This window comes from Rhinichthys klamathensis, unplaced genomic scaffold (genome assembly GCF_029890125.1).
Source record: "Rhinichthys klamathensis goyatoka isolate OS25496 unplaced genomic scaffold, OSU_Roscu_1.1 h1tg000169l_1, whole genome shotgun sequence".
NCBI classification, from domain to species: Eukaryota; Metazoa; Chordata; class Actinopteri; order Cypriniformes; family Leuciscidae; genus Rhinichthys; species Rhinichthys klamathensis.
Genome location: NW_026606700.1, coordinates 279,107 through 302,791, shown reverse-complemented (window position 1 = coordinate 302,791; position 23,685 = coordinate 279,107). Strand labels below are relative to the sequence as shown.

The following is a 23,685-nucleotide window of genomic DNA, read 5'->3' as shown; positions in this document are numbered from 1 at the left end:
GCATCAGAACCAGTGAATTCTCACTTATTTATTTATAATAGCTCATCTTGCTTTACGGAAGATGGTCTAGTGGCCCCCAAAAGTATTGAGACACTTCAAAATACATGAATGTTTCATTGGATTAGATAATAAAATATCAAACCATGTGGCATGCAAAACAGGTTGTAAATGCATTATAATAAATACATTACTGTTAATTAAAAATAAGACATTAATACTTTGGTTCAGCAAAGTCTCATTGAATTGATTTTTGTTACAAAACAATTTTTATTTCAAATAAATGCAGTTTTTTTTATTTTCTATTCATCAAAAAAACTTGAAAAAGGGTATTAAGTTTTCCACAAAAATAATAATAGCTGGATGCCTTTGGCCATATAAGGGATTTTCCTGGAACGTCATAAGTTATTACTTCTACGAGTCTGTTTTGGACTTTCTGCGCAAGGGAGCCCTCTGGCTTCCAGTATTAATGAAACATACATTACATGAGAGTTTAGTGCGTCAGGTCATGCATAGACTATCTTGTCTCTTTGAATTTAAATCTAGATTTATTCACATTGGCCCAACCTCTATGCGAACACACTTGACTTATTAAGACACACGTCTTACTAAAAGTGCGGGGGACACTTCCCCTGCATATTCTATGCCCATGTGTGTCTGTGTGGGTATATGATAAAGAGAAAGATAAATTAGAATTGTCTTTCCCTCTCAGTTTGAGGCATCATTTGTTGTGTTAAAAAGCTAAAGAGTACAGCTTGCACTGACAGAATCGATACGCTTTATTGCTGGAACGAAGAGGGCAGCAGGGGCTCTCGTAATGGGGTTGAAGAGGATGACCACATGCCGACAGGGAAAGAGATCTACGCAAGAACAGTAGTCTCACTCGGTCCTGCAATGTGTTTTCCTCCCACACAAACACATACACGCTCATAAACCAGGGATGTTTTGTCCAAGGGAGACGTTGCCTATGCAACAAAAATCAGATAAGAAAATGATTTATAGTGCAGAAATAAAACACAAATAATACAAAATGATCAGATAGTGTGAAAGTGAGGGGGTGACTATGAAAAAAAAGAAATTGTGTTGACTGCCCTGATGTCTCTCTTTAATTTAAAGAGAGAGTTCTCCCAAAAATCAGTTACTCACCCTCATGTCATTTCAAAACTTGTATGACTTTCTTCTGTGGAACACAAAAGAAAATATTTTGAATGTCAGTGGTGTCTTAGTTCGGCTGTACTGCTGAGAAACTTGCAAAATAAGTCTTGAAAGCTAACATGAAAAAAAATGGCCATATTGCCCACCCCTACCCTGTGGTACGCGAATCTCAGGCGTAAAATTCTCACACCAACAATAGACTTCAACAACTTTAATGTTCAGGAAAAAGGTGGATAAAGCTGATTGAACATTGATTGAAACACTGAAGGATTTAGGGCAGTGTACTTGCCGAAGTCTACTGCCCTGCCCTCTGTGAAGCGAGAGGAAATATATCGCTGGCAACAGGAAAAAACAAAGACTTGATATCGTCATGTGGATAGGAAGGAGGAATGTGGCCAAGCGTTTTCCAGATAAACACAATGAACGTCAGACGGGAACAGCTCGGCACACTCCGTCAGAGGCTGTTGTATTTGGAGGTTATGGAAGCCACTGTTCATTTCAGGGTGATTTCATTTATCTTCCCTTAAACGCTTATTGGAATAGCTTGTTTTTGTCTTACTTTGTTAAATGTTATATGCATTTTTATCCGCATTAAAGTGTGGCCAAGTAGTACTGTAGATGGAAGTAGGCAAAACCAAACATGGCAAACAAGTAAAGAGACAATATGGACACAGTTGTCACATAGTCTTTTCTCTCAATGAGAAGGATTCGTGGAGTGCTTGTTGAGAAAGTCTGTCATTCAATGAAGTCCGGCCGCAATCACAGGGTTCGCGAGGAGAGAATGATACGCTTGAGCAGCCTTCCTCTCCGAAGGCACTCTTGGATATGGTGAGAGCTTCCTTTAGCATGTAACGTATGTATTTGTGTGTTTGTGTTTCTGGTGAAGCTGATTGACCGCTGTGGAAGTGGCATCCACATCACAGCAATGTGTCAAGGAACATCCAGCGCTTTTCACATGCTAATTGTTTCAGTTGCGTCATATGCAATTGAGAGCACATGTCAGTTTGTTTGTGTGTGTTTGTGTGTGTGTGTGTGCGCGTGCCTGTTATTTGAACTGATGCTTTGTCGCAGGTTGCCGGGCTCTCATCCATCAGCTTGCCATTCAGAGTAAATTTACTGTTTAATGGTGGACTCATTTCCTGCAGCTTCATCCAGCATTAAGCGGTTGAGCAGGTTCACAGATGAGGGTGTATATCAAAAGCAGATTAGCAAGGGAGGTGGTTATAATTTCATCAGAGTGGTGATTGTTGTGAGCCTATCGGAGCAGAACATCTCTAGCAGCCAACTATGATTATAGTAGTTGTTAATTTGTAGTTCATAGTCTTAAGGGTGAGACACAATGTTTGTATTTATTTACTGTCCATAATTATTTACACACACACACACACACACACACACACACACACACACACACACACACACACACACACACACACACACACACACACACACACACACACACACACACACACACACACACACACACACACACAGCTGTGTTTTTGTGATATATGAGGACATTCCATAGGCGTAATGACTTTTATACTGGACAAACTGTATATTCTATCCCCCTACACTGCCCCTATCCCTAAACCTACCCATCACAGGAGACATGCTGCATTTTTACATTAAAAAAAACAACATTGTTTTTTATGTTTTTTAAGCTATTTGAAATATGAGGAGTCATGCAATGTCCTCATATATCACGTGTAAGTTGTAATACCAGTGTAATATGCATGTCATTATACACATTTGTGTCCTCATATATCACAAAAACAAAAGCACACACACACACACACACACACACATATATATTATATTCAAAAGTTTGGGGTCAGTAAGAATTTTTTTTACGATATTAAAAGTCTCTTATGCTCACCGAGGCTGCATTTATTTGATCAAAAGTTCAGTAAACCTTTTTATTTTAATATATTTCAAATTGTAATTTATTCCTGTGATGGCAAAGCTGAATTTTCAGCATCATTACTCCAGTCTTCAGTGTCACATGATCCTTCAGAAATCATTCTTATATACTGATTTGACGCTCAAGAATATTTTTTTTATTATTAATGTTAAAAACTGTTGTGCTAAAATTTGTGTAAAAAATATTTTTGTGGAAACCATGCATTCTTTTTCAGGATTCTTTGATGAACAAAGTTCAAAAGCATTTATTTGAAATATACTTCTTTTGTAACAATGTAAATCTCTTTACTGTCACTTTTGATCAGTTTAATGTGTGTGAATAAAAGTAATTTTTATAATATTTTACTGATATTCGTCAAAACTTAACATGTTAAAGATTTTATGCACAAAATGTATAGACATTTAACTTGAGAAGGGAGTCGCATATTTGACGAATTATGTCTTATTTATTCACTATTCATACAGCAATTTGTTTTATTACAAAAAAGACAGAACTAGGCTATTTAATGTGGACTGAATTAAATTTTTTATTTCTTGTGCCAAAAATCAATAGCAAAAACAAACATTTATAAAATGGCATTGGCTTCTTCCTTTTCTCTCATATACAAATATGACTGCTTTACAGCAACCTTTTCATATTTCAAATACAGGGACAATTTTTTCTTGAATCACTGCAGGCTCATTACATAATCCCTGACTATGGACTTGCCAAGGCTCTGATTTTCCCTGGAAAACAGGCGCTTGTGTAGCACGCACTTCCCTTTAGCTCAGCAGAGGGGCTTGGCTGATAGATGCTTTATTGAATCTGCCGCTGGGCTCCTTGACAACAGTGAGGAACGAGTGGGTGTCTCGCTATTAGTTCACAATAAGAACACAGTGTCAGCACAGTCAGCGGGCGGCAATCAGCTCCATCCGTATTTCCAGCCCTGTTGATGCGGGAAGAATAGCGCCTGAAGCGACTAGCATAGTTAGCGGCCCACCGATGCTAACCCGATTCATTGCTGCCGTCATATTTCCTGTACGTTTCAAAATCTCTCATGTCAGTGTGTGGGCTGCCACATTTCATACATGGATAGTCAGGCTTACACAATCTGTTTGTGCGATTGACGATAGATGCGACGGAACTTCAAATACGCTACGGATGTGCACTGTAGCTTCCTTTAAGGGACGAGGGGTTGCGTGAGTCGTGACCAACCCAAATAACAGCATTGTTACTTTACGGCCAACTTTCGGCCCTACTTAACAGCACCTTTTCAATTGTATTCATATGTCTGGGCTAATTTTATGTTGTTTGTGCGATAGTTGTTTTTTAGGCACACATTAAGTTGTTCACATTAAGTAAAAAAAGGCATCATTGCAGGGTTTTTGTAATAATGCTGATAATCAGGGTTTGAAATGAACTTTTTCACTCACCGGCCAATTTGGCTACTACATTTTCAAGTTACCGGCCATTCAGAACTTCTACTAGCCAAAAAATGTATATATATATAAAATCTTTTTTCTTTATCTGCAAAACAAATTTACCTACGGGTATGAAATAAATAGATCTTGACCTAGATATATATATATATATATATATATATATATATATATATATATATATATATATATATATATATATATATATATATATATACATAGTAAATAGGCCTATAGCCTAAATATAATCAAATTTGGATTGCATACATTCATTTCATATTCAATCAAAATCCTGTCATCCAGCCATCTCCTCCCTTCCTCGTTCATCCTCATCCTTTTCACCAAAAATGTATTTTCCATGGCAGTTTCAAATGATTATTATTAAACGGCAAGCACAAACTATGCACTAGCGGCAGTCCGAATTCACTCACTCGTTTTCATTCACTAGCTACTTCAAGTACTTCACGATATTAGTGGAGTAATGTAAGGAATAGTGAATGAGGGTATAGGAGACGATTTCAAACACAGCATCTGTCTTTTCTGTTAACCAAATGCTTTTTAAGCTTCCATGCAAACGAACAAGCGCACCGTTATTTGTTGCGTAGTGACGGACATGTTCAAATAAGCCATATGTGCCGATTCTGTGCAATACGCTATATTTAATATATCATGATGACTCACGAGTTGAGTATTTGCGCTAAATCTGCACACATTTGGCTTACATGAACTTCCTCAGCAAAGTGAGTAAACATAATAACAGCGAGTGATTTGACAGCGTGACCCGCCACAGTTGATTTTTACCCACATTTGGTGGGTTGGCGGGTGTTAATTTCAAACCCTGCTAATAATGCTTCTGAGTTGTTGGCTCAATGGCATATTGTGAGCTCCCAGTTTGCACTTCAGTGTCTCTTTAAGATGCCATTCACATTGCAATAGAGGTAATCCAGAGAACAGCTTGCTCAGGAACAAATAAGCTACAACCCCAAAATTGAAAATGGACTTGAAATAATGAACGGGAACACTTCCAGTGTTCTCTTAGTTTTATGAGGAATAGTTTACTCAGAGCTCCCATCCACCCCCTGGCAAATATCGTTGCTTTTCCAAGGTGCCATCCGTCCTTGGAAGCATTTCCACCTAACTGTAAGAGCCAAGTCCTTCTACAAATGCAGGAGTGGGACTGGTGGCTTACATGTGTGAATACCATATACCAAGAGCCTTTGTGTCGTAATTTAACATCTTAGGTGGTGAGAAATATTATGAGTGGGCAATATTACCCAAGTCTTTTATCATGATATGAGTAATTTTATCTCGCGATAATGATATATGTGACCCGTGCTGGCAAAATGAGTCAGAAAGAGAACATTTTCAAACATGAGTTCTTGTTATTAAAAACATTATAAATGATGTTGGAATCTGAAAAAAAAAATTAACGAGCTACACCTGTTTGAAGTCGATAGAGTCAGCAAAGTCAATTTTGAGAAAAATCAAGTTAAAGTTTTTTGAAGGTCCCAAAACAAAATCACCTACAAACCATACCTTAAAATCCCTGGTAATAACACCAAATTTGGCACACACCAAGTCAAAACCATATCTATAGGGAAAGTATATGTTTAACTTTATTGAAAATATTTATACAAAGAATATTTAACATTGTTACCTAACTGATTTTTCTGTTCAGCAGTCAGTTTGAGAAGCGTGCCACTGGTTAAGGGCTTCCCATGTACCAATCCATAGCAAAATTATGCAACAAAATATCAATAACAATAAATAACAAATAAGCTATCTCATGTTAACAATTTTATAAAAATAATTTCCTGAATGGATGTGTGGCCAGTGACCAACACATTTGCAGTAGCAAAGTTCATTTTAATACAGTCATGACAGTTTCTTATTGTGCCCATGCCCAACCATTGTTCAAGATTTGCTACAGTGCATTAATGTCCACAATCATTTTGTTTTGATGGTGGCACATTATCACTGAAGTAGTCATTAATAAGTTTAACAAAATGTTCCATGTTAATTGCGTCAAGATTCGCCGACCGCAGTGCATTTAAAGCATTAGTCACCGAGTGTGCACTCTCACTATCATCCATATCCATTACATTATATTATTTGTAAAGAAAGACTACGCGTCCGCGCACATATGCATTCAAACGTGCATGCCTATAGACTAAACACGTTATTCGCATGTGCATGCCGTCACCGCTTTCAAAGATTCACGTTTTTTAAGTTTACACGGAGATGATCACGGTATCGTTTTCGAAACTCTTTTTCAAAAACTTGCTCTTTGAAACCTAAATCAAAGTTTGCATTCTCAGGCCACCAAAACACTGCTGTCATTTAAATGGGGAAAAAAAGTTTTCTGTTTTCAGTTGAAAACGGTGTTGTGTAAGTGGACCCTAAGTTAATAACTAAGGATTTTTACAACGGAAATGAATAAATCAAAAACTTACCTAAAGGTATAGCGGAGGATCTTTCCGAATTTTAGAGAAGACCCGCCCTCTCCAATTTTTTTAAAAATGCACATGCGCAACACTCTATTTGCTCCCGAGAGGGAACGCCTATTAAACGTGTGCAGGAGAGAGCATGCACGAGCCTAGTTCACCTTTTACTAGCAGTGATTTTAAATGGATTTTCCAAATAGCATGCCAAACTTTACCTGTCGAGTAGAAACTTCGCGACTGAGGCATCGGTGGGAAGCCCAATCTGTGCTTTAGCGCATGCCAGCGTGTGAAATATTCTCCCAAAAACACTCTGGTCTTGTTTCTTTCTTCAGAGGCCTTCCTCTTCTTGTCATACAATTCGTAGACACTTTTTCTCTTGTGACCCTCAGACATTTTGAAAAAACCCGGTGAGAGCGGCGAGCTTCAATGAAAGGCTGAAACCGTAGCTCACCACACATATACACCTGAAAGTGCGCATGCGCAGAAAGCAAAAACTACCTAGGGAAGAGCACGTACGACGGCCTTACGTAAACATATCACCAGAATGATTGACAACTAGGAGCACCAATAGTCTTGATGATCCACCCGGAAAAAGAAAATCCTCCGCTATACCTTTAACCCTCTGGGGTTGTTCGTTTAACAGTCACACTTGGGGTGTTCGGGTCCAAATGGACCCAACGGGCAGGATTCATATTTAAAAAAAAAAATCATTTTTTTTTTTTTTACTTGTTTTTTATAAAAAAAATTCTTTTCTTTTTTGGTGTTTTGAGATATTTTATGATTTATAATTAATATTTATGCAATAATTATGACCCATTTTTTCCCATTGAACATAATAGATTTTTTTTTTTTTTTTTTTTTTTTTTTTTTTATCAAAGCTGTATTACATTTTAGAGTGAAGCCTAGGCCTCATGAAAGCAATTTTAAAAAAAATATAGATACCATCTGGTGGACACACTGAGCATTTTTTTCACGGAATAGCACATTTTTACCACTAGTGGATTTACAGCTCTCTGTAGAAAGGCTTGGGGATTCTAGTGATTTTTGCAAATATATACCAATTTTTTTTCAGGTTGTTGATTTTTAAAATATAATAACAGATTCTCAAAGACTATTTTTGTCTTGTTTTTTGTTTGTTTGTTTGGTTTAAATGGTAATTTGAAGTGCCAGTTTTACTTTATAATACAGATTATTATAAATATATAATACAGTGTGTGTGTGTGTCTGTTTTGCACTCTTGATCTTTTAGAGATTCACCCCTTCACCGTTGAGTCATTTTTTCTGCATTCTGGCTGATTTGTATATTGTATGCACAAAAAAACTGTTTTCATATTTTTGACAATTTCCCATTCATTTCCAATGGGGGTCATTTGGACCCGAAGGTCCTGAGTGTGAGTATTTTTTTTATTTTTTTTTACAACCACTTAGACTATTCAAATAGACTATTCTATTTGAATAGTCTGTGTTTTCATATTGAATAATCTGTGTTTTCATATTTTTGACAATTTCACATTAATTTCCTATGGGGGTCCATTTGAACCCGAAGGTCCTGAGTTTGACTATTTTTTTACAACCACTTGGACTATTCAGATCCTGTCCCCAATTTTTGTGTGTGTTCACATACCTAATACCATAAAAGTCACCTAGTTTCGTAACATTCCGATTAAGCTGTGATTTTTAAAAATTCAAAACAGATTTATGTAATCTGAATTTATGAGTGTGTATGTGTATAAAAGTGTGTGTGTGTGTGTGTGTGTGTGTGTGTGGATGTGTCTGTTTTGCACTCTTGATGTTTTATAGATTCACCCCTTCACTGTTGTGTGCTTTTTTATGGATTGTGGCTGATTTGTAGATTGTACGCACCAAAAAACTCTGGGTTTTTTTCAAATTTTTGCCAATTTCCCATTCATTTCCTATGGGGGTCCATTTGGACCCGAAGGTCCTGAGTGTGACTATTTTTTTTACAACCACTTAGACTGTTCACATCCTGTCCCCAATTTTTTTGGGTGTTCATATACCAAATACCAACAAAGTCACCAAATTTCGGACCATTCCGAAGAAGCTGTGATTTTAAAAAAAAATTTATTTGAATGATTCGGGTCCATTTGGGCCGAACAACCCCAGAGGGTTAAGATGAACAATGACTTTCTTCTAGAGCTGCTGTAAAGCCAAAACTATCTTTGTTGGATTCATTTCCTATTATCACTGTAAAGCTGCTTTGAAAAATCTGTATAGTTAAAAGCACTATATAAATGGTGACTTGACTTGACGTGAGTACAAAACAGGCATATAGCGACCAAATATTACATTAAAAGCTTGAAAATTTGAAATTGCTGTTTACTTTTCATGTTTTTTAGAGGATGGGCGCTTTCATGATACAACAATGTGCCACCGCGTGGGGTGTTTTGAATAATCACTGACGGCGTTATTGCGACTGGTTAGCAACAAGTTCGGTTTGTTTACATCAGCATGGATTTGAAAATCACATTTTATTGGTTCAGACCCATGCCATCGAAAATTCACTATGAACATTCACAAATTTTGAATTACAACAATACTAACAACTATAACACACACACACACACACACACACACACACACACACACACATACATACAAATAATAGTAGAAGGTAGAAGCAAAAGTTTCTTGTCAAAGTCAAGTGCTAACAGAAAATCTGTTTTGAACTCTCATTCAAACATTTCATAAGTCTATATTGATCAGTCACTTTCCTTTGTATAGTAAGTATGCCTCACTAAACAGCACAATTCATTATGTATGAAAAAAGTAAATTAAAAATTTTGATTTGATTTATTGAAACAAAGCCTGAACTCATTCACAGAAATGAATCAAACTTATCAACTCTAACGTCATGGTTTTATCAGGGAGGAACATGTATGTGTATGTATGGGTGTGTGTATGTAAACATTCAGTAAATATCAGCCGGATCATATACAGTTTTCAAGTCTCATACACGTATGTCTAACCCCAGTAGAGTAGTCATATAACTTTTATTCAGCAGCTTTTAACAGGAAATATCAATTTGCCCTTGACCTGTTCAACTTCAATTGTGTTCTATTCTCCCCACAACATCCTCCCTCAGACCATTTAATCTGTGGGGAGAGAAAGGTCAGTACTGCAGTGTGATTATTGTGGAAATGCTTATGGCATAACAATGCATATAAAGCGTAAGAGTGACGTGACTCAGAAATAACTTCCGCGAAGCATTTCAACAGAGAGCACCAGAGAAGGAAGGAGCAGCCTTTGTTTTGAGATTTACATTCAATGACACATTTCTGTGGATGTGTTTCTTCTGATCCTCTCTGGTCCTTCCTCATTGATGCTGCCTTTTAGCATCCAGGTCCACACAACTCATTTCATCTGAATCACAAGCCTGTGAGATTTGCAATGCCTGGAGAGGTTAAGAGACAGTGTTATCTGTATATTCTGGTTTCGTTTTAGCTTTATCTTAGGACGAGTTTCCCACACACAGATTACAAGCAGCAACAAATTACAAAGGATTTTCAATGGGAAATTACAGTTTACAGTGCAAGTTAATCCAGTTTCCTGAATCCTACAGTCAGAACATTTGGCATCACCAGTTGAAATGAAACATTCAGTATTTTCATTATTATAAACGGCTTTGGCAAAAGACTGCATGAGGAAATAAATGTGCAACGCTCACATTCAAATGTTTATGATTTAGTACAATCCTACATATTTCATTCTCACCTAGTGTTGCCAAACCTTCTGTTACGCGCAGCTTTGAGATAAAGATAGCAGTTGTCTAAGGACTTGTTGTGCTTTTACATAAAACCATATCAGCCAATAATCAGTTAATTTAGCTGACCAAATATCTAACAAAAGAGTGAAAGTCTGGTTCATAGTTTGATTATATTTACAGATTCTTAAAGAAAACATTTTGTAGATGCATCTGTAGATGCATAATGCCATTGTTAACTTTTCTGTCAACCCATTTTCATGTTTTGCGTCATTCTCGGTTCAAAACAAACTCATGCTGGACTTATCTAATTACACCATGCCTTTCCTGTTTTAAAAAACATGCTGCTCTGGACAATACACTGAATTGCTGGCAAGAATATTGTATCTGAATCTGTTATACTGTATATAATAACTGATAACAAGGGATGTTCTAATTTATATCATTATTGAAAACTTTTAACTAAATATGATTTTTTTTTTTTTAAATGGGAAAGTTATTACATTTGCAGATATTTTACTTGTGTATAAAATCATAACTCATCTACTAGAGCCACTAGTTCTAGTGTAGTCTAGTGTTCAAAAAAAAAAGTGTTTTTGGGCAGTCAGCCTTTACTTATAGAGCTGCTCATACTTGGAACAAAATTAAGAAATATTATATCGTTTACTTCTTTTTCTGCATCGATAAAACAGTGGATATTGGATAATCAATCATGTCTTCATAGTTTGGAGTAGTGGCTTGTTTCTGTCTCCTTATTTAAAGTCATTTTGTACGTGTGTTAATATCCTCTGGCTATGTTTGCTGGAATGTGTTTTAGCTTGATTTCTTTATGTTGTATGGGCTAAATCTGGCACATTTACATGATGGCCTTGAGTGCTCATGTTAATTATTGTACATTGTCCCTTTAAAGAATAATAATAAAGATGTCACAACAAGGTCTGCAAATGAATGGGATGTATATTTAAATGTCTGGATATTTGCCAGTCAAAGCTATCTGTATTCGCATACTCAGTCAGTTTAACTCTTTGTAGTCAGTGATTTTACTAATAATCTGTGGAGTGCAGGATGAGTCATCAATATTTTTGTTTTGTTTTGTTTTCCAGCTAGAAAAATGTCTGCTAAATTGGATTTTGTTAACATTCTAGCATATATGCTCGCCTCAAGAGACCTGCATGGGACGGATTTTTCCCGCTCCCGCAGGGTTCTATCCCGCTCACACAAAAATATGTTAACTTCTCCCGCCTGCAACATTAATTTTTTGTCCCGCTTCCGCCCACAAAAGCCTGCATAAAAGTATAAATAGATTTTTTTTCAGTACATCCATGAAGTTACGTGTCGCCTAGCCATGACCTATACATCCCAGCATAAATGCTCCTGATAAATGACTTGTTATTAAAGCATCAACATTCACAAACCACTGTTAATTTGAACAGAAAAGCTAGCATAGGCTATTGCGTGCATGGTTTGGCATTGCAGAACCATATGGATATACAAGCCTCTAATAAATGTCTTTCAGCTGCAGAGTCTTGCTCTAGAGAATGTGCTGATGACGTCATTATGCTTTCGTACTATTACTGATGTGACATTATTCAGCTGTGTGTCAGTCTAATCTAATCCTATTACCACAGCCACATGCCACTAGTATATCTTCACATGAAAACACCAGCTACAAGACAAACTGTGTAAATGCTTTTGTTGGAATGCTTATTTGAGGCTGTGTGATTTCATGCTTTGTGACACTGTATAGTCTGCTGTTGTGCTGTCACTCTTTAAGTGTTCTGTATCCTAGCTTCAAATCAAATAGATACAGAAATGCGGGCTATGTTTGGCTGTGCTGGTTGAATATTTGAACCTATGTGCAACATATATTAGGGGTGGGTGATAACGTTGCATGAGTGCGTAACCGCGATAGAGACGATAGTCCAAAAAATCTCTACCGATTAATAACGCCCACCCCTAATACCTATAGTATTGTGAGTATAAATAGTGCTGGCTATTGCTTTTTCATCTGTCTTTGCTTGTGTATCTGTAAGACTTTGTTTCTGTGCTTTCAGAGACATAGCATTTGACTTTCCTTGTTCTCCAGATGAAAGCAACTCCAGTAACCTTGGTAACGTTGAATAGAGTTTGACCATTGTGTCGCTTTCAAGTCTTTAAAAGATTATGAAATACGCTTGAATACAGATGTAATAACATTTGCCTTCAATTTTTAAGGCCTTTTTGGTTGTAAAAAGTACGTTTTTACATGAATATTCAGTGATAAAACAACTTTTGGGCTTTAGGAAATGTTGCTTTGTTCGGTTTCTTGGTGTATCAAGAGGAATCTGAGGAAGATAATTGAAATATGTTTTTATTGAAATTAGCTTTTATCTTTTTTTTATCTAAGTTTCAGACTCTGTGAGCTCCTCAAGTGTACTGTAAGATTCATCACAGAGGCTGAGAGCTCTTGACTCCACCCAATGAGATAACAAGCCTGTAACATTTTCCTGATTATTTAATGTTTAAATGAGTCATGTAATTATACATGCAAGGCAGCCGGCTATTATACTTTGATCTTCTGAATCACATCTTTTAGGGATCATAATGCATCTTTAATATATGAAAAATGAAAGAAATTTTACTCAAACTTTAGCAGCATACACAAGTGCTCAAGGTTTTGCTGGTTAGTACGGCCCAGTTAGAACCACACTATCAGGTTCGAAACGGCTTCTTTCTCCATGGACGGTCATTAGATTTTAGACATGGATTATATTAGCTTCACACATCACAGCTCAGGATAGTTGCTACTGAGGGCTTGGTGCTACACATTCTTGATGTGTCATGATTTCATGGTTTTGCAGCTTACTTACATGGCATTTACGGCTGAGGTGATTGGTTCAAAAATGTCTGTGGTTCGAATCACCTGCATCAGTTGAGCAACTCCCATTGAGATGAATAGGAATTCTAAATAAATGCTCCAGGTTTTATTTACATGCTTGGAAAAGCTGAAACTGGTGAGACAAAGCAGATTCTTGTTATCTCAAAAATATTCCCTAGGAGGAATGTTCATCGAGCAGTGACAGAAGTTAGTGACTGTTTCATCTGTCTGTTTTGTCATGCACGGCTCAGTTCAACTGTGCCTGCCATAATTAATTCATCTGTTTGTTGCGTTCATGGTCAGACGCATATGGCATTCAAGCTGTCTTGTTCGTTTAAACCCACTACAAGCAGTTGTGAAATATGAATCTCATTCTCTGCTGCTGGATTTGATCAAAGTACAGCATGTTGAGCTCATTGGACACAAGGTGAAACCAAGGTGTGTTCCTTTATGCTTTGCTATACAGTTACTTTAAAATTTAAGGAATAACTCATAATTTACTTACACTTATGTTTTTACAAACCTGTATGGCTTTCTTTTTCCATGGGCATTTTAAAGAGAATTTTACTTGTTAAAACATTTAATAGTTATATATTATATATATATTGTGATATATGTAATAATTATTTACTTTTGGGGTATGTATGTATGTATGTATGTATATGTATATGTGTGTATATATATATATATATATATATGTATGTGTGTGTGTGTGTGTGTGTGTGTGTGTGTGTGTGTGTGTGTGTGTGTGTGTGTATACAGGTCCTTCTCAAGAAATTAGCATATTGTGATAAAGTTCATTATTTTCCATAATGTAATGATAAAAATTAAACTTTCACATATTTTAGATTCATTGCACACCAACTGAAATATTTCAGGTCTTTTATTGTTTTAATACTGATGATTTTGGCATACAGCTCATGAAAACCCAAAATTCCTGTCTCAAAAAAAGTGTTTTTAATACAAAAAAAAAAGTCAACCTTCAAATAATTATGTTCAGTTATGCACTCAATAGTCAATACTTGGTCGGGAATCCTTTTGCAGAAATGACTGCTTCAATGCGGCGTGGCATGGAGGCAATCAGCCTGTGGCACTGCTGAGGTGTTATGGAGGCCCAGGATGCTTCAATAGCGGCCTTAAGCTCATCCAGAGTGTTGGGTCTTGCGTCTCTCAACTTTCTCTTCACAATATCCCACAGATTCTCTATGGGGTTCAGGTCAGGAGAGTTGGCAGGCCAATTGAGCACAGTAATACCATGGTCAGTAAACCATTTACCAGTGGTTTTGGCACTGTGAGCAGGTGCCAGGTCGTGCTGAAAAATGAAATCTTCATCTCCATAAAGCTTTTCAGCAGATGGAAGCATGAAGTGCTCCAAAATCTACTGATAGCTAGCTGCATTGACCCTGCCCTTGATAAAACACAGTGCACCAACACCAGCAGCTGACATGGCACCCCAGACCATCACGGACTGTGGGTACTTGACACTGGACTTCAGGCATTTTGGCATTTCCTTCTCCCCAGTCTTCCTCCAGACTCTGGCACCTTGATTTCCGAATGACATGCAAAACTGAGCAACAGTCCAGTGCTGCTTCTCTGTAGCCCAGGTCAGGCGCTTCTGCCGCTGTTTCTGGTTCAAAAGTGGCTTGACCTGGGGAATGCGGCACCTGTAGCCCATTTCCTGCACACGCCTGTGCACGGTGGCTCTGGATGTTTCTACTCCAGACTCAGTCCACTGCTTCCGCAGGTCCCCCAAGGTCTGGAATCGGTCCTTCTCCACAATCTTCCTCAGGGTCCGGTCACCTCTTCTCGTTGTGCAGCGTTTTTTGCCACACTTTTTCCTTCCCACAGACTTCCCTCTGAGGTGCCTTGATACAGCACTCTGGGAACAGCCTATTTGTTCAGAAATTTCTTTCTGTCTTACCCTCTTGCTTGAGGGTGTCAATGATGGCCTTCTGGACAGCAGTCAGGTCGGCAGTCTTACCCATGATTGCGGTTTTGAGTAATGAAACAGGCTGGGAGTTTTTAAAAGCCTCAGGAATCTTTTGCAGGTATTTAGAGTTAATTAGTTGATTCAGATGATTAGGTTAATAGCTTGTTTAGAGACCCTTTTCATGATATGCTAATTTTTTGAGACAGGAATTTGGGGTTTTCATGAGCTGTATGCCAAAATCATCAGTATTAAAACAATAAAAGACCTGAAATATTTCAGTTGGTGTGCAATGAATCTAAAATATATGAAAGTTTAATTTTTATCATTACATTATGGAAAATAATGAACTTTATCACAATATGCTAATTTTTTGAGAAGGACCTGTATATTTATATAAAAATATAACTAAAAAAAATAATGATATTTATTTATTTTCTCCATTTCTCCTTTTGTGTTCCTCAAGTACTGTATTATGTAATTATTTATTTGTTGGTAATGTTTGTGTCTTGTATGTACAGTATATATGTGTGTATGTATGTTAAAAGCATTTAATTATTTATTATTTTCATTGTTGTTGTTGTTATAATCTTTTTTCAAAATTTATATATAATACAAATAAAAATTATAATAATAAGGATATATATTTATTTTCTCCATTTCTCCCATTGTTCTCCTCAGAGGTTACAAATTATATGAGGGTATATAAATAGTCACCTTCATTTATATAGCGCTTTTAACAATATAGCAAATAATGAACTGTTTGTTTAAATCTTGGTAAAAGACATGGAAGTGCTAGTAATTTGTATATAACCAGTCTCAAGGGAAATGTCTCTTTGCTTATAATGAGCCTATTGACTAAGATGCCTCTCACACATACACAAAGCACAAATCACATCCCACCACACACAGGTTACAGAGTAAACCGATTCCCACATGGCTTTTGCCAAAGGCCAGCACTGTGAGGTACGTCACAAGCCAGTCAGGTGTGCGACAATTGGCCACATGCAGACAGGCTAATTAGCTGATCACTCTTCCTCGGCAGTCTGGCTGTGTGTGTGCAGCCCGGCCGGCTTGCGCGAACACCTGGTGACTTAGGAGAAAGCTGTTTAACCCCTCTGCTCCACTCGGGAGGCCATGAAATCCATCATGTTTCAGAGGTATTGCTCAGTCTACAAGCCAGGACATTACTTGCAACCTCAGAGGGCATGAGCAGTTTTTGTTTTCTTCGATAAAGTTGTGTATATCGAGACAAAGCTGATTGAGGCTGTAGAGAAGACGAATTATATTGAGTAGCACCAGCTGGAAAATTAACTTTAGACATGCACACCTAGTTGTTAGCTTTGCGGTTTAACGAATTCATGGGATAAGGGCCAGTGCATTTTTCATTGCAAACAAACTTAAGACTTGCTATTTACTAAAAGCTTATTGCTTAAAAGTGATTTTTGATAAATGTTTTCCTGTTCTAGTCAGAAGCTCTTTTTAATACTTTTTGCTGGTTAACTATTTTCAAAACCCACAGACAGATGTAATGGTGACCAATAGTAATGATTTAAGAAAAAAAGAAAAAAAAACATCTTCTGCCCGACAATGACGATATTTGCAATTTGCAGAAGTTGATTGAACTCTTAAGGTCCGTTCACACGAAGTACGATAACTGTAACAATAACTGTAAACGTCTGAAATGTCAGACTGTGAAATATGTGCTTGCAAAGTCTGTGCATGAAATCCGTTCTGGATGCTCCACTTGTTTGTTAACAATAAGGGGCAAAAAAAAAGGACAATTTTGGTCATGGTGATTACGTCGGTATGAATTTAAACAAATTTGCATATCGTGACGCCACTGACTGTGTCTTCAACCCATGCCTTTGGGCGCACCAATTATTTTGCAGTTATTTTGCTATATTAATCTAACTTTCAGGGAGGAACCATTAGCTCATTGGTTACTGCCTCGAATTCTATGCATGGCACACTTTTAGTTATGACTTGTTAAACTATACTTTGTCACGAAATAGAGTTTTTAAAAGTGAAAGTGGCCGAGAGATACTTATGTAGTAACACAATACTTATCTCTTAAATAATTTCTAATAACTCTAATATTAACAACTATCCAAACTGTTTTAGACCTAAAATAGCTTAGGCCTTAAATGTCAGAGAAAAGGACAGAATCAGAGATTATTTTTTAATAGAAAATTGTACTTTGCATATTATAGGCTTCTGTAAAAACACATAATTATAGTTGATTTTAGTTGATCATTATGAAAATTATATTCATTTCATGAATATAGTGACCAAAATGATCACGGTTAAACACAGAATCTTGTTCAAAAAGTAGGCCTAATACACAATGAAATCTATTCACCAAGTTAATAACATTAAAGATGATGGCCAAATTTTAAAGGAGTGTGTTTTATGTTATCTAATAACATGTACACGTTCAAATAAACTTTTGACAAAAAAGGTTTTATAAAAAGATAAACCTCACATATTTCAGCCTTTAAATCATCTTTATAAAAAGAATGGGTCAATAAAGATAAATTCCTGACATTTATAATGCACAGTAGCTTATTTTTTATTATTAATAGTAAAATTCGGTCCGATTTTCCCATGGCTGTCGTTGCTATACAACCATGCCCTGCGCTCTCCACAACGACAAAGAAGTTTTAGTAGCTAATGGATTTCCACCACAGAAAAACGCTTGCTGTAGCTCTGCTAAAAGATTTAGCCGCACTCCATTGAGCCGCACAGATTACATGTCCGCGCTGCGCGAACCGCGCCGTTTCGTCCCACTTTTGGTGTGTTTGGCTTCCCATACTTATGTGTGTTTGTCAGAGCCTGCCGTTGCTGTGTGACGCGCGTTCGCGGCGGCCATATCGTGACGAGCTGGACGCGCTCCGAGAAAAGGCCGTTAACATCTATTCCCTATTTGACCATTAAGAATTTAGAATAATGAGCGCCTAAATGTAGGCTCATACAGACGTATTTCACAAGCAGCCGCGCCGCAGCCATCACCGAGCGCGAACCATTGACCGTGAATGAAACGAAGCGAATGCACAGACCATAGTGTGACATGCGTAAACCAATGGTGTAAACATAATCATCATAGATGACGCCACGGGTTTTTATTTAAAAGAAAGAACGTAGCCTATGCAATTTATATTCACAATACTTACTATAATATAATTGATATTTTATTGCATTTATATTAGTTGTTTGAAGAGTAAAAAAAAAATCGGTCGGTCTTAATGCAAGTTTACAACCGGCAAGTCGGTCGGACTAAAAGGGAAAAAAAATAAAAAATTGGGTCGGTCCTAAATTGACAGGGTCGGTCGGGTTACGGCAAACAAGAATATTTTTAAGGATGGCCTAACATTGTCAGGGTCTTAATCGAGCTTGAATTGGTTTGAAATTGCCACCATCCTTTATGGACATTTCCTGAACACATGCTAAGCGCTGCCAATCACAACACACTGGGCCAGCTGACCAATCACAGCACATTTCGTATTTCGGAGTGGCTTCATCGACAAAGACTTGTTCGAGACAGACTGGGGAGACAGGAGCAGTGATAATGTAAAATATGTGAAAAATGTTTTTGTTTTTTTAACAATCAAGCTTGAAAGCTAGCATATTCTAATACACCCCAAAAACAAAATCAAGACTTCGTAAAAGGGCATATTAGGACCCCTTTAAATAGCTCAGTCATTTAAAGTGACTGACTACGTACTGCGGCACACTCTCATACTATTCACAGAAAGTTGTTGTGTATTTGTGTGGAGGCTAATAGAATATATTATTTCATTATTTTATCGTCATTTTACAAGTAAAACGTCACAATTACAGCCTTATTGAGCAATGTTGCAAACCGTCCCTTTTCCGCCACCTGGTGGTGATTTTGTGAACGAGGGTCACATGTGACTTGAATGTACTTAACGCTGCGGCGGTAATATGCATTTAGATTGATTACCTACTGAAGTTATCATTATAGTTATTGATTTTAAATGGGCTTTTAAAGTTAATTAAATTAGACAGAGTAATTATTACAATAATGGCAGATTGTATGTCATGGCAATATCTAGATAAATGAAAAAATGCTGTGCAAACTTCCTTAATTTTGTATATACTACAAACACTTTATTTTTGTTTTTACAGTGTAGTGGCACAGAAACTGCACACATCACCTTAAAAAAGCTCTACTGTGCCAGCTGTACCTTTGGGTGTTTGGCTCCAATGGCACTAAAAAGTGAGAGTTTATTAGCAAGCATTGAGTGATGTTACAAAGTGATGTTACAATGCCGTTCTACTACCTCCATGCCTCTGAGCGAGTTATTTAGCTTTAAGATACTCCAGAGGGAGTTCCTGTTCCTGACCATTGCTGAATGATTCATACAGGTACAGGAATCATGACCAGATCTTTGTCATCTCTCGGGAAAATAGGTTCAAGATAACGTTAGGCATTGCTTCCAGGAGACGGGAGAACAGTGTTGCTGCCAGGTACACAAGACGTCAGTGATGCTCGCTGACAGTGAGAGATGTCGTGGCTTTTTCTCGCCTTCTTCTGAAGAAGTGATGGATGATGGGAACTACCTCCCTGCCTGCCTAAAAAGCCCCACACTTTGTCTTCAGGAAGGGCAGTTGCAATGGCATTATATAGCAGGTTTGCCTGGATAAGCTGAGTTTATTATAGGCTATACTTGGCAGAGCTTAAAGGGATATTCATCACTAGCAGCTTTGATTGTCGTTTGATGGTAATGAACGATAAATGCGCATGTTAATATGGAGCTTTCGCTACACTTGGATGCCTGAAGCTCATTCCAGAGCAACTCATTCAATATATGTGTATATAATATATTCATATACTCTGTGGCAAATTAGATTTTTGCTATGAAACACCATGATCATTACATAAGAGTCATGTGGTAATGGGTTTTTGGCCTTGGACATATTTTTCCATCACTGTGACTGCGTTTTTTTCGCCCTCCTGTTGTGATGAGTCTGAGTGAGAGACCCTTGTTAAAGTACGTGTGGTTAGTGATAGAGTGCTCCCTAGTGGTAACTAAAAGAATTTATACAATATAAAATATATATTTATGTGTTTATATATAATTATTATATCAATATTTATTTATTTTCTAATAAATAAATTCTGTATATATTTACACAATTTATTACATTCCTGCTCTGCACTGTCTGGTACAACTACTCCATTAACAATTAATTGATATTTGTCTAATAAACTATTATCAAGCCTTTAAAGGGATAGTTCACCCAAATATGAAAATTCTGTCATCATTTACTCACCCTTAAGTTGTTCCAAACCTGAATGAATTTTTTTGTTTTTTATGTTGAACAAAAAATATGATATTTTATAGAATGTTGGGAACTAGACAGTTGACGGTAGCCATTGACTTCCATAGTAGAAAAAAAAATGTTATGGAAGTCAATGGCTACCGTCAACTCTCTGGTTACCAACATTCTTTTGTGTTCAGCAGAAGAAAGAAACTCATACAGGTTTGGAACAACTTAGGGGTGTAAATGATGACACTTTTTTCATTTTTTGGGTGAAACATCCTTTTAAGAAAAAGCTTTTAAATCTGAAGGTGTTTTATGATCATTTAAAACAAATTCAGTTGTGTCTTTAGAATATATATTGTAGAATATTAGTTTATCATGTATGTTTTTCATGTAGAGCTGAGGAAATCATATGGGCTTTTGGTATTAGATAATGATTTGATTTGAGGAGGTTTATGAATCTTACGTGCTGTTTTTGTGCAAGTGTTTTTCTTTAGCAATTTCAGTGTGCCACATGACCAGTTTTATTTTTCAATTAAAATCTGTATTCATTATATAGTTGACAGAATTCACAAATTACACAGATACAGAACTTTAGCCCTTTTGACAACCTCACCATGTTTAACATGTTTTATATAATAAAATATTTGCATTTATATGTTGCCTGCAAAAAAAGTCCCTATTTTTGAATAGCCGTTAATGGAGAAATGTGTTTTTGCCCCTTATAATGGTGAAGTTATAGCATCTCCCAACAGTAGCTAACCAGACAAAGCTTGAGCACTTGCAAGATACAGTAATCTCTCGGTCTTCAGATATAATCTGTTAGTTTGGTGGCATCTAGTGGACAAAGTAGAATTTTTAGTGACATATTTAAGAGAGGAATATGTATGTTCTAAAAAAATGTATTCACTGTTCTGTCAGTTGTATTTAGTTTCAGTATTATCAATCCTTTAAGTCCCAGTATTATCATTCTTAATATCAAGAATTCATATTTTAAATAGTACAAATTTATTTAATGATATCAAAAATGCATCCTGTGAATGAATAAAAGCTAAAATGGCTTGCCATAGCATGTCACTGTGTTTTAAATGATAAAAGCAATTCTTGATACTTGATGGTTATTATTTACTGAGGGATGTGCATCCATATTGACCAGTACGTCCAGCCAATCAACATTTTAAATGCAATATAGCCTATAAATCAATAGTCAATGTCAATACATTGCTTTCCATCTTGCTTTATTGCAGAGTTTTAACTAAACTGACTTGGAGACTAGATAATCATTGTCTTGTTTTAAAAGTATGTGCGCCTATAATGAGGAGTGCCATCACGCCCATATTGTACTGGTTCCCACAGATGTTTTGCTGGAAAGTGTGCGTTTCATTTCGTGCACCCGCATATGAACGCATGTTAACGTAATAAATAGTTGTATTTCACTCTCACTTTTTTTTTGTCAGGCACAAAGTCACAGAACACAGCCCTGGAAGTGGCCGGCATTAGCAAGCAACACACAGAAAGCCCAAAAGATGCAGTGCCCAGCGGGGTTAGACAGACAGACCGACTAGAGAGAGATGCACACATCAACTTAACTTTACTGTTCTCTGCTGACATTAAACTTGGAGAGGAGAGAACACAAGTCTACCTGATTGCTGTTCCAGCAATTCACTCTCATGGTGTGTTTTTTCTCTCTTTTCGTGACCAGAAGGATAGTTCCGCTTAATTTTCTCATCGATGTTGTAAACTTTGATTGACGCGCTTCGACACGAGGGGGAGGCGGGGCCTTGAGTAATTTGCGGGGCCCTACGCAACTTGCATAGTGTGCGTATAGGGCTGAACGGCTCTGCTTGTACAACATGAGCAACTATTCTCTGAAGAAATTGTCACTAGTGCTTATTCACAATGTTATGGGGTTGAAGTTAACTGGGCATTGCTATGCAGTTGCTAAGGTTTTCTGAATGTATTTTAGTGCATTTCTTTTGTTCAATAGTTATTATTTTAATGGTCCTTGGCCTGAAAAAGGTTGAAGACACCTAGTCTGTGGGATTTGCACCTGATGTATTATCTGCTACGGGAAAATCATAAATCTGATAGCTTAGAAAAGTCACAGCAAACAATAAATAGGAGGAATCATTACGGTATGGTGTGAGTTAAATGGCAAAGTTTCGTAGTTTGGGGCTGGATTAAGGTTTTGAATGAACCACAAACCCATGAGTGATAGTAATAGCATCACTAATGAGTTGCACAGTTTAATGCACAAGCAGACGCTAAACAGATTTCTGTAACACAGAATGAATAAATGAAATAGTACATACAGTGTATAACAAGACATTAGGTGTAGTACACAGGAGAGACTACATTAGCAGGCCAAAGCTGTTCCACTGCACCGTAGGTTAAATTGGCTGTAAGTAGAAATATAGTGTCTGTGGCATCTTCTTGTTTGCGAGACTATGTTCTTGATGTGCGTCAGCCCCGTCTGTCTGATTAAGGGCAGAGAGTCGGGGCATAAAAGCTTTTTAGAAATGGCACAGAGTCAATATAAGTATGATTGGAGCAGATCAGGAGAATTCCATGAAAGGTGCGTGTGGGATTTTGCACGCTTAGACACTCACACGCTGACTCTGGTTGGTCTTCATTAAAGTTTATTAACGGCTGATTGATTTTACTGATCTCGCCAATGATTTCAGCACCTACCTGCTTCTTGTTCACCCACCTCCTGCTCTCTCTCTCTCTCTCTCTCTCTCTCTCTCTCTCTCTCTCTCTCTCTCTCTCTCTCTCTCTCTCTCTCTCTCTCTCTCTCTCTCTCTCTCTCTCTCTCTCTCTCTCTCTCTCTCTCTCTCCCTCCTCTTCCTTTCTGCACATCCTCCAGTCCTCACTCAATCTCTCCACTCTCATTTATCCTCACAGTACTGAAAGCTTGGTCAAACTGACCCAGGAAGGCTTGCTCAGCTGTATT

General features: G+C 37.2%; 2 protein-coding genes across 7 annotated transcripts in view; one reads left to right on the top strand and one right to left on the bottom strand.

Moving 5' to 3' along the window:
- Positions 1-9,555, bottom strand: part of ndufaf2 (NADH:ubiquinone oxidoreductase complex assembly factor 2) — a 148,013-nt gene extending 138,458 nt beyond the window's left edge. Inside the window, exon 1 of the mRNA XM_056259569.1 lies at positions 9,540-9,555. The gene's annotated coding sequence lies outside the window, so the exon portion shown is untranslated. The remainder of the gene's footprint in view (positions 1-9,539) is intronic.
- LOC130091590 (cAMP-specific 3',5'-cyclic phosphodiesterase 4D-like) overlaps positions 1-23,685 on the top strand; it is a 168,939-nt gene that overhangs the window by 109,973 nt on the left and 35,281 nt on the right. Inside the window, exon 1 of one of the 6 annotated variants that reach the window (XM_056259542.1) lies at positions 1,897-1,980. The exons of the other annotated variants lie outside the window; for them this stretch is intronic. Coding sequence (XP_056115517.1) covers positions 1,934-1,980 — 47 coding nt within the window. The 5' untranslated portion in view covers positions 1,897-1,933. Of the gene's footprint in view, positions 1-1,896; positions 1,981-23,685 lie in introns of those variants that run through there. 6 annotated transcript variants of the gene reach the window in all.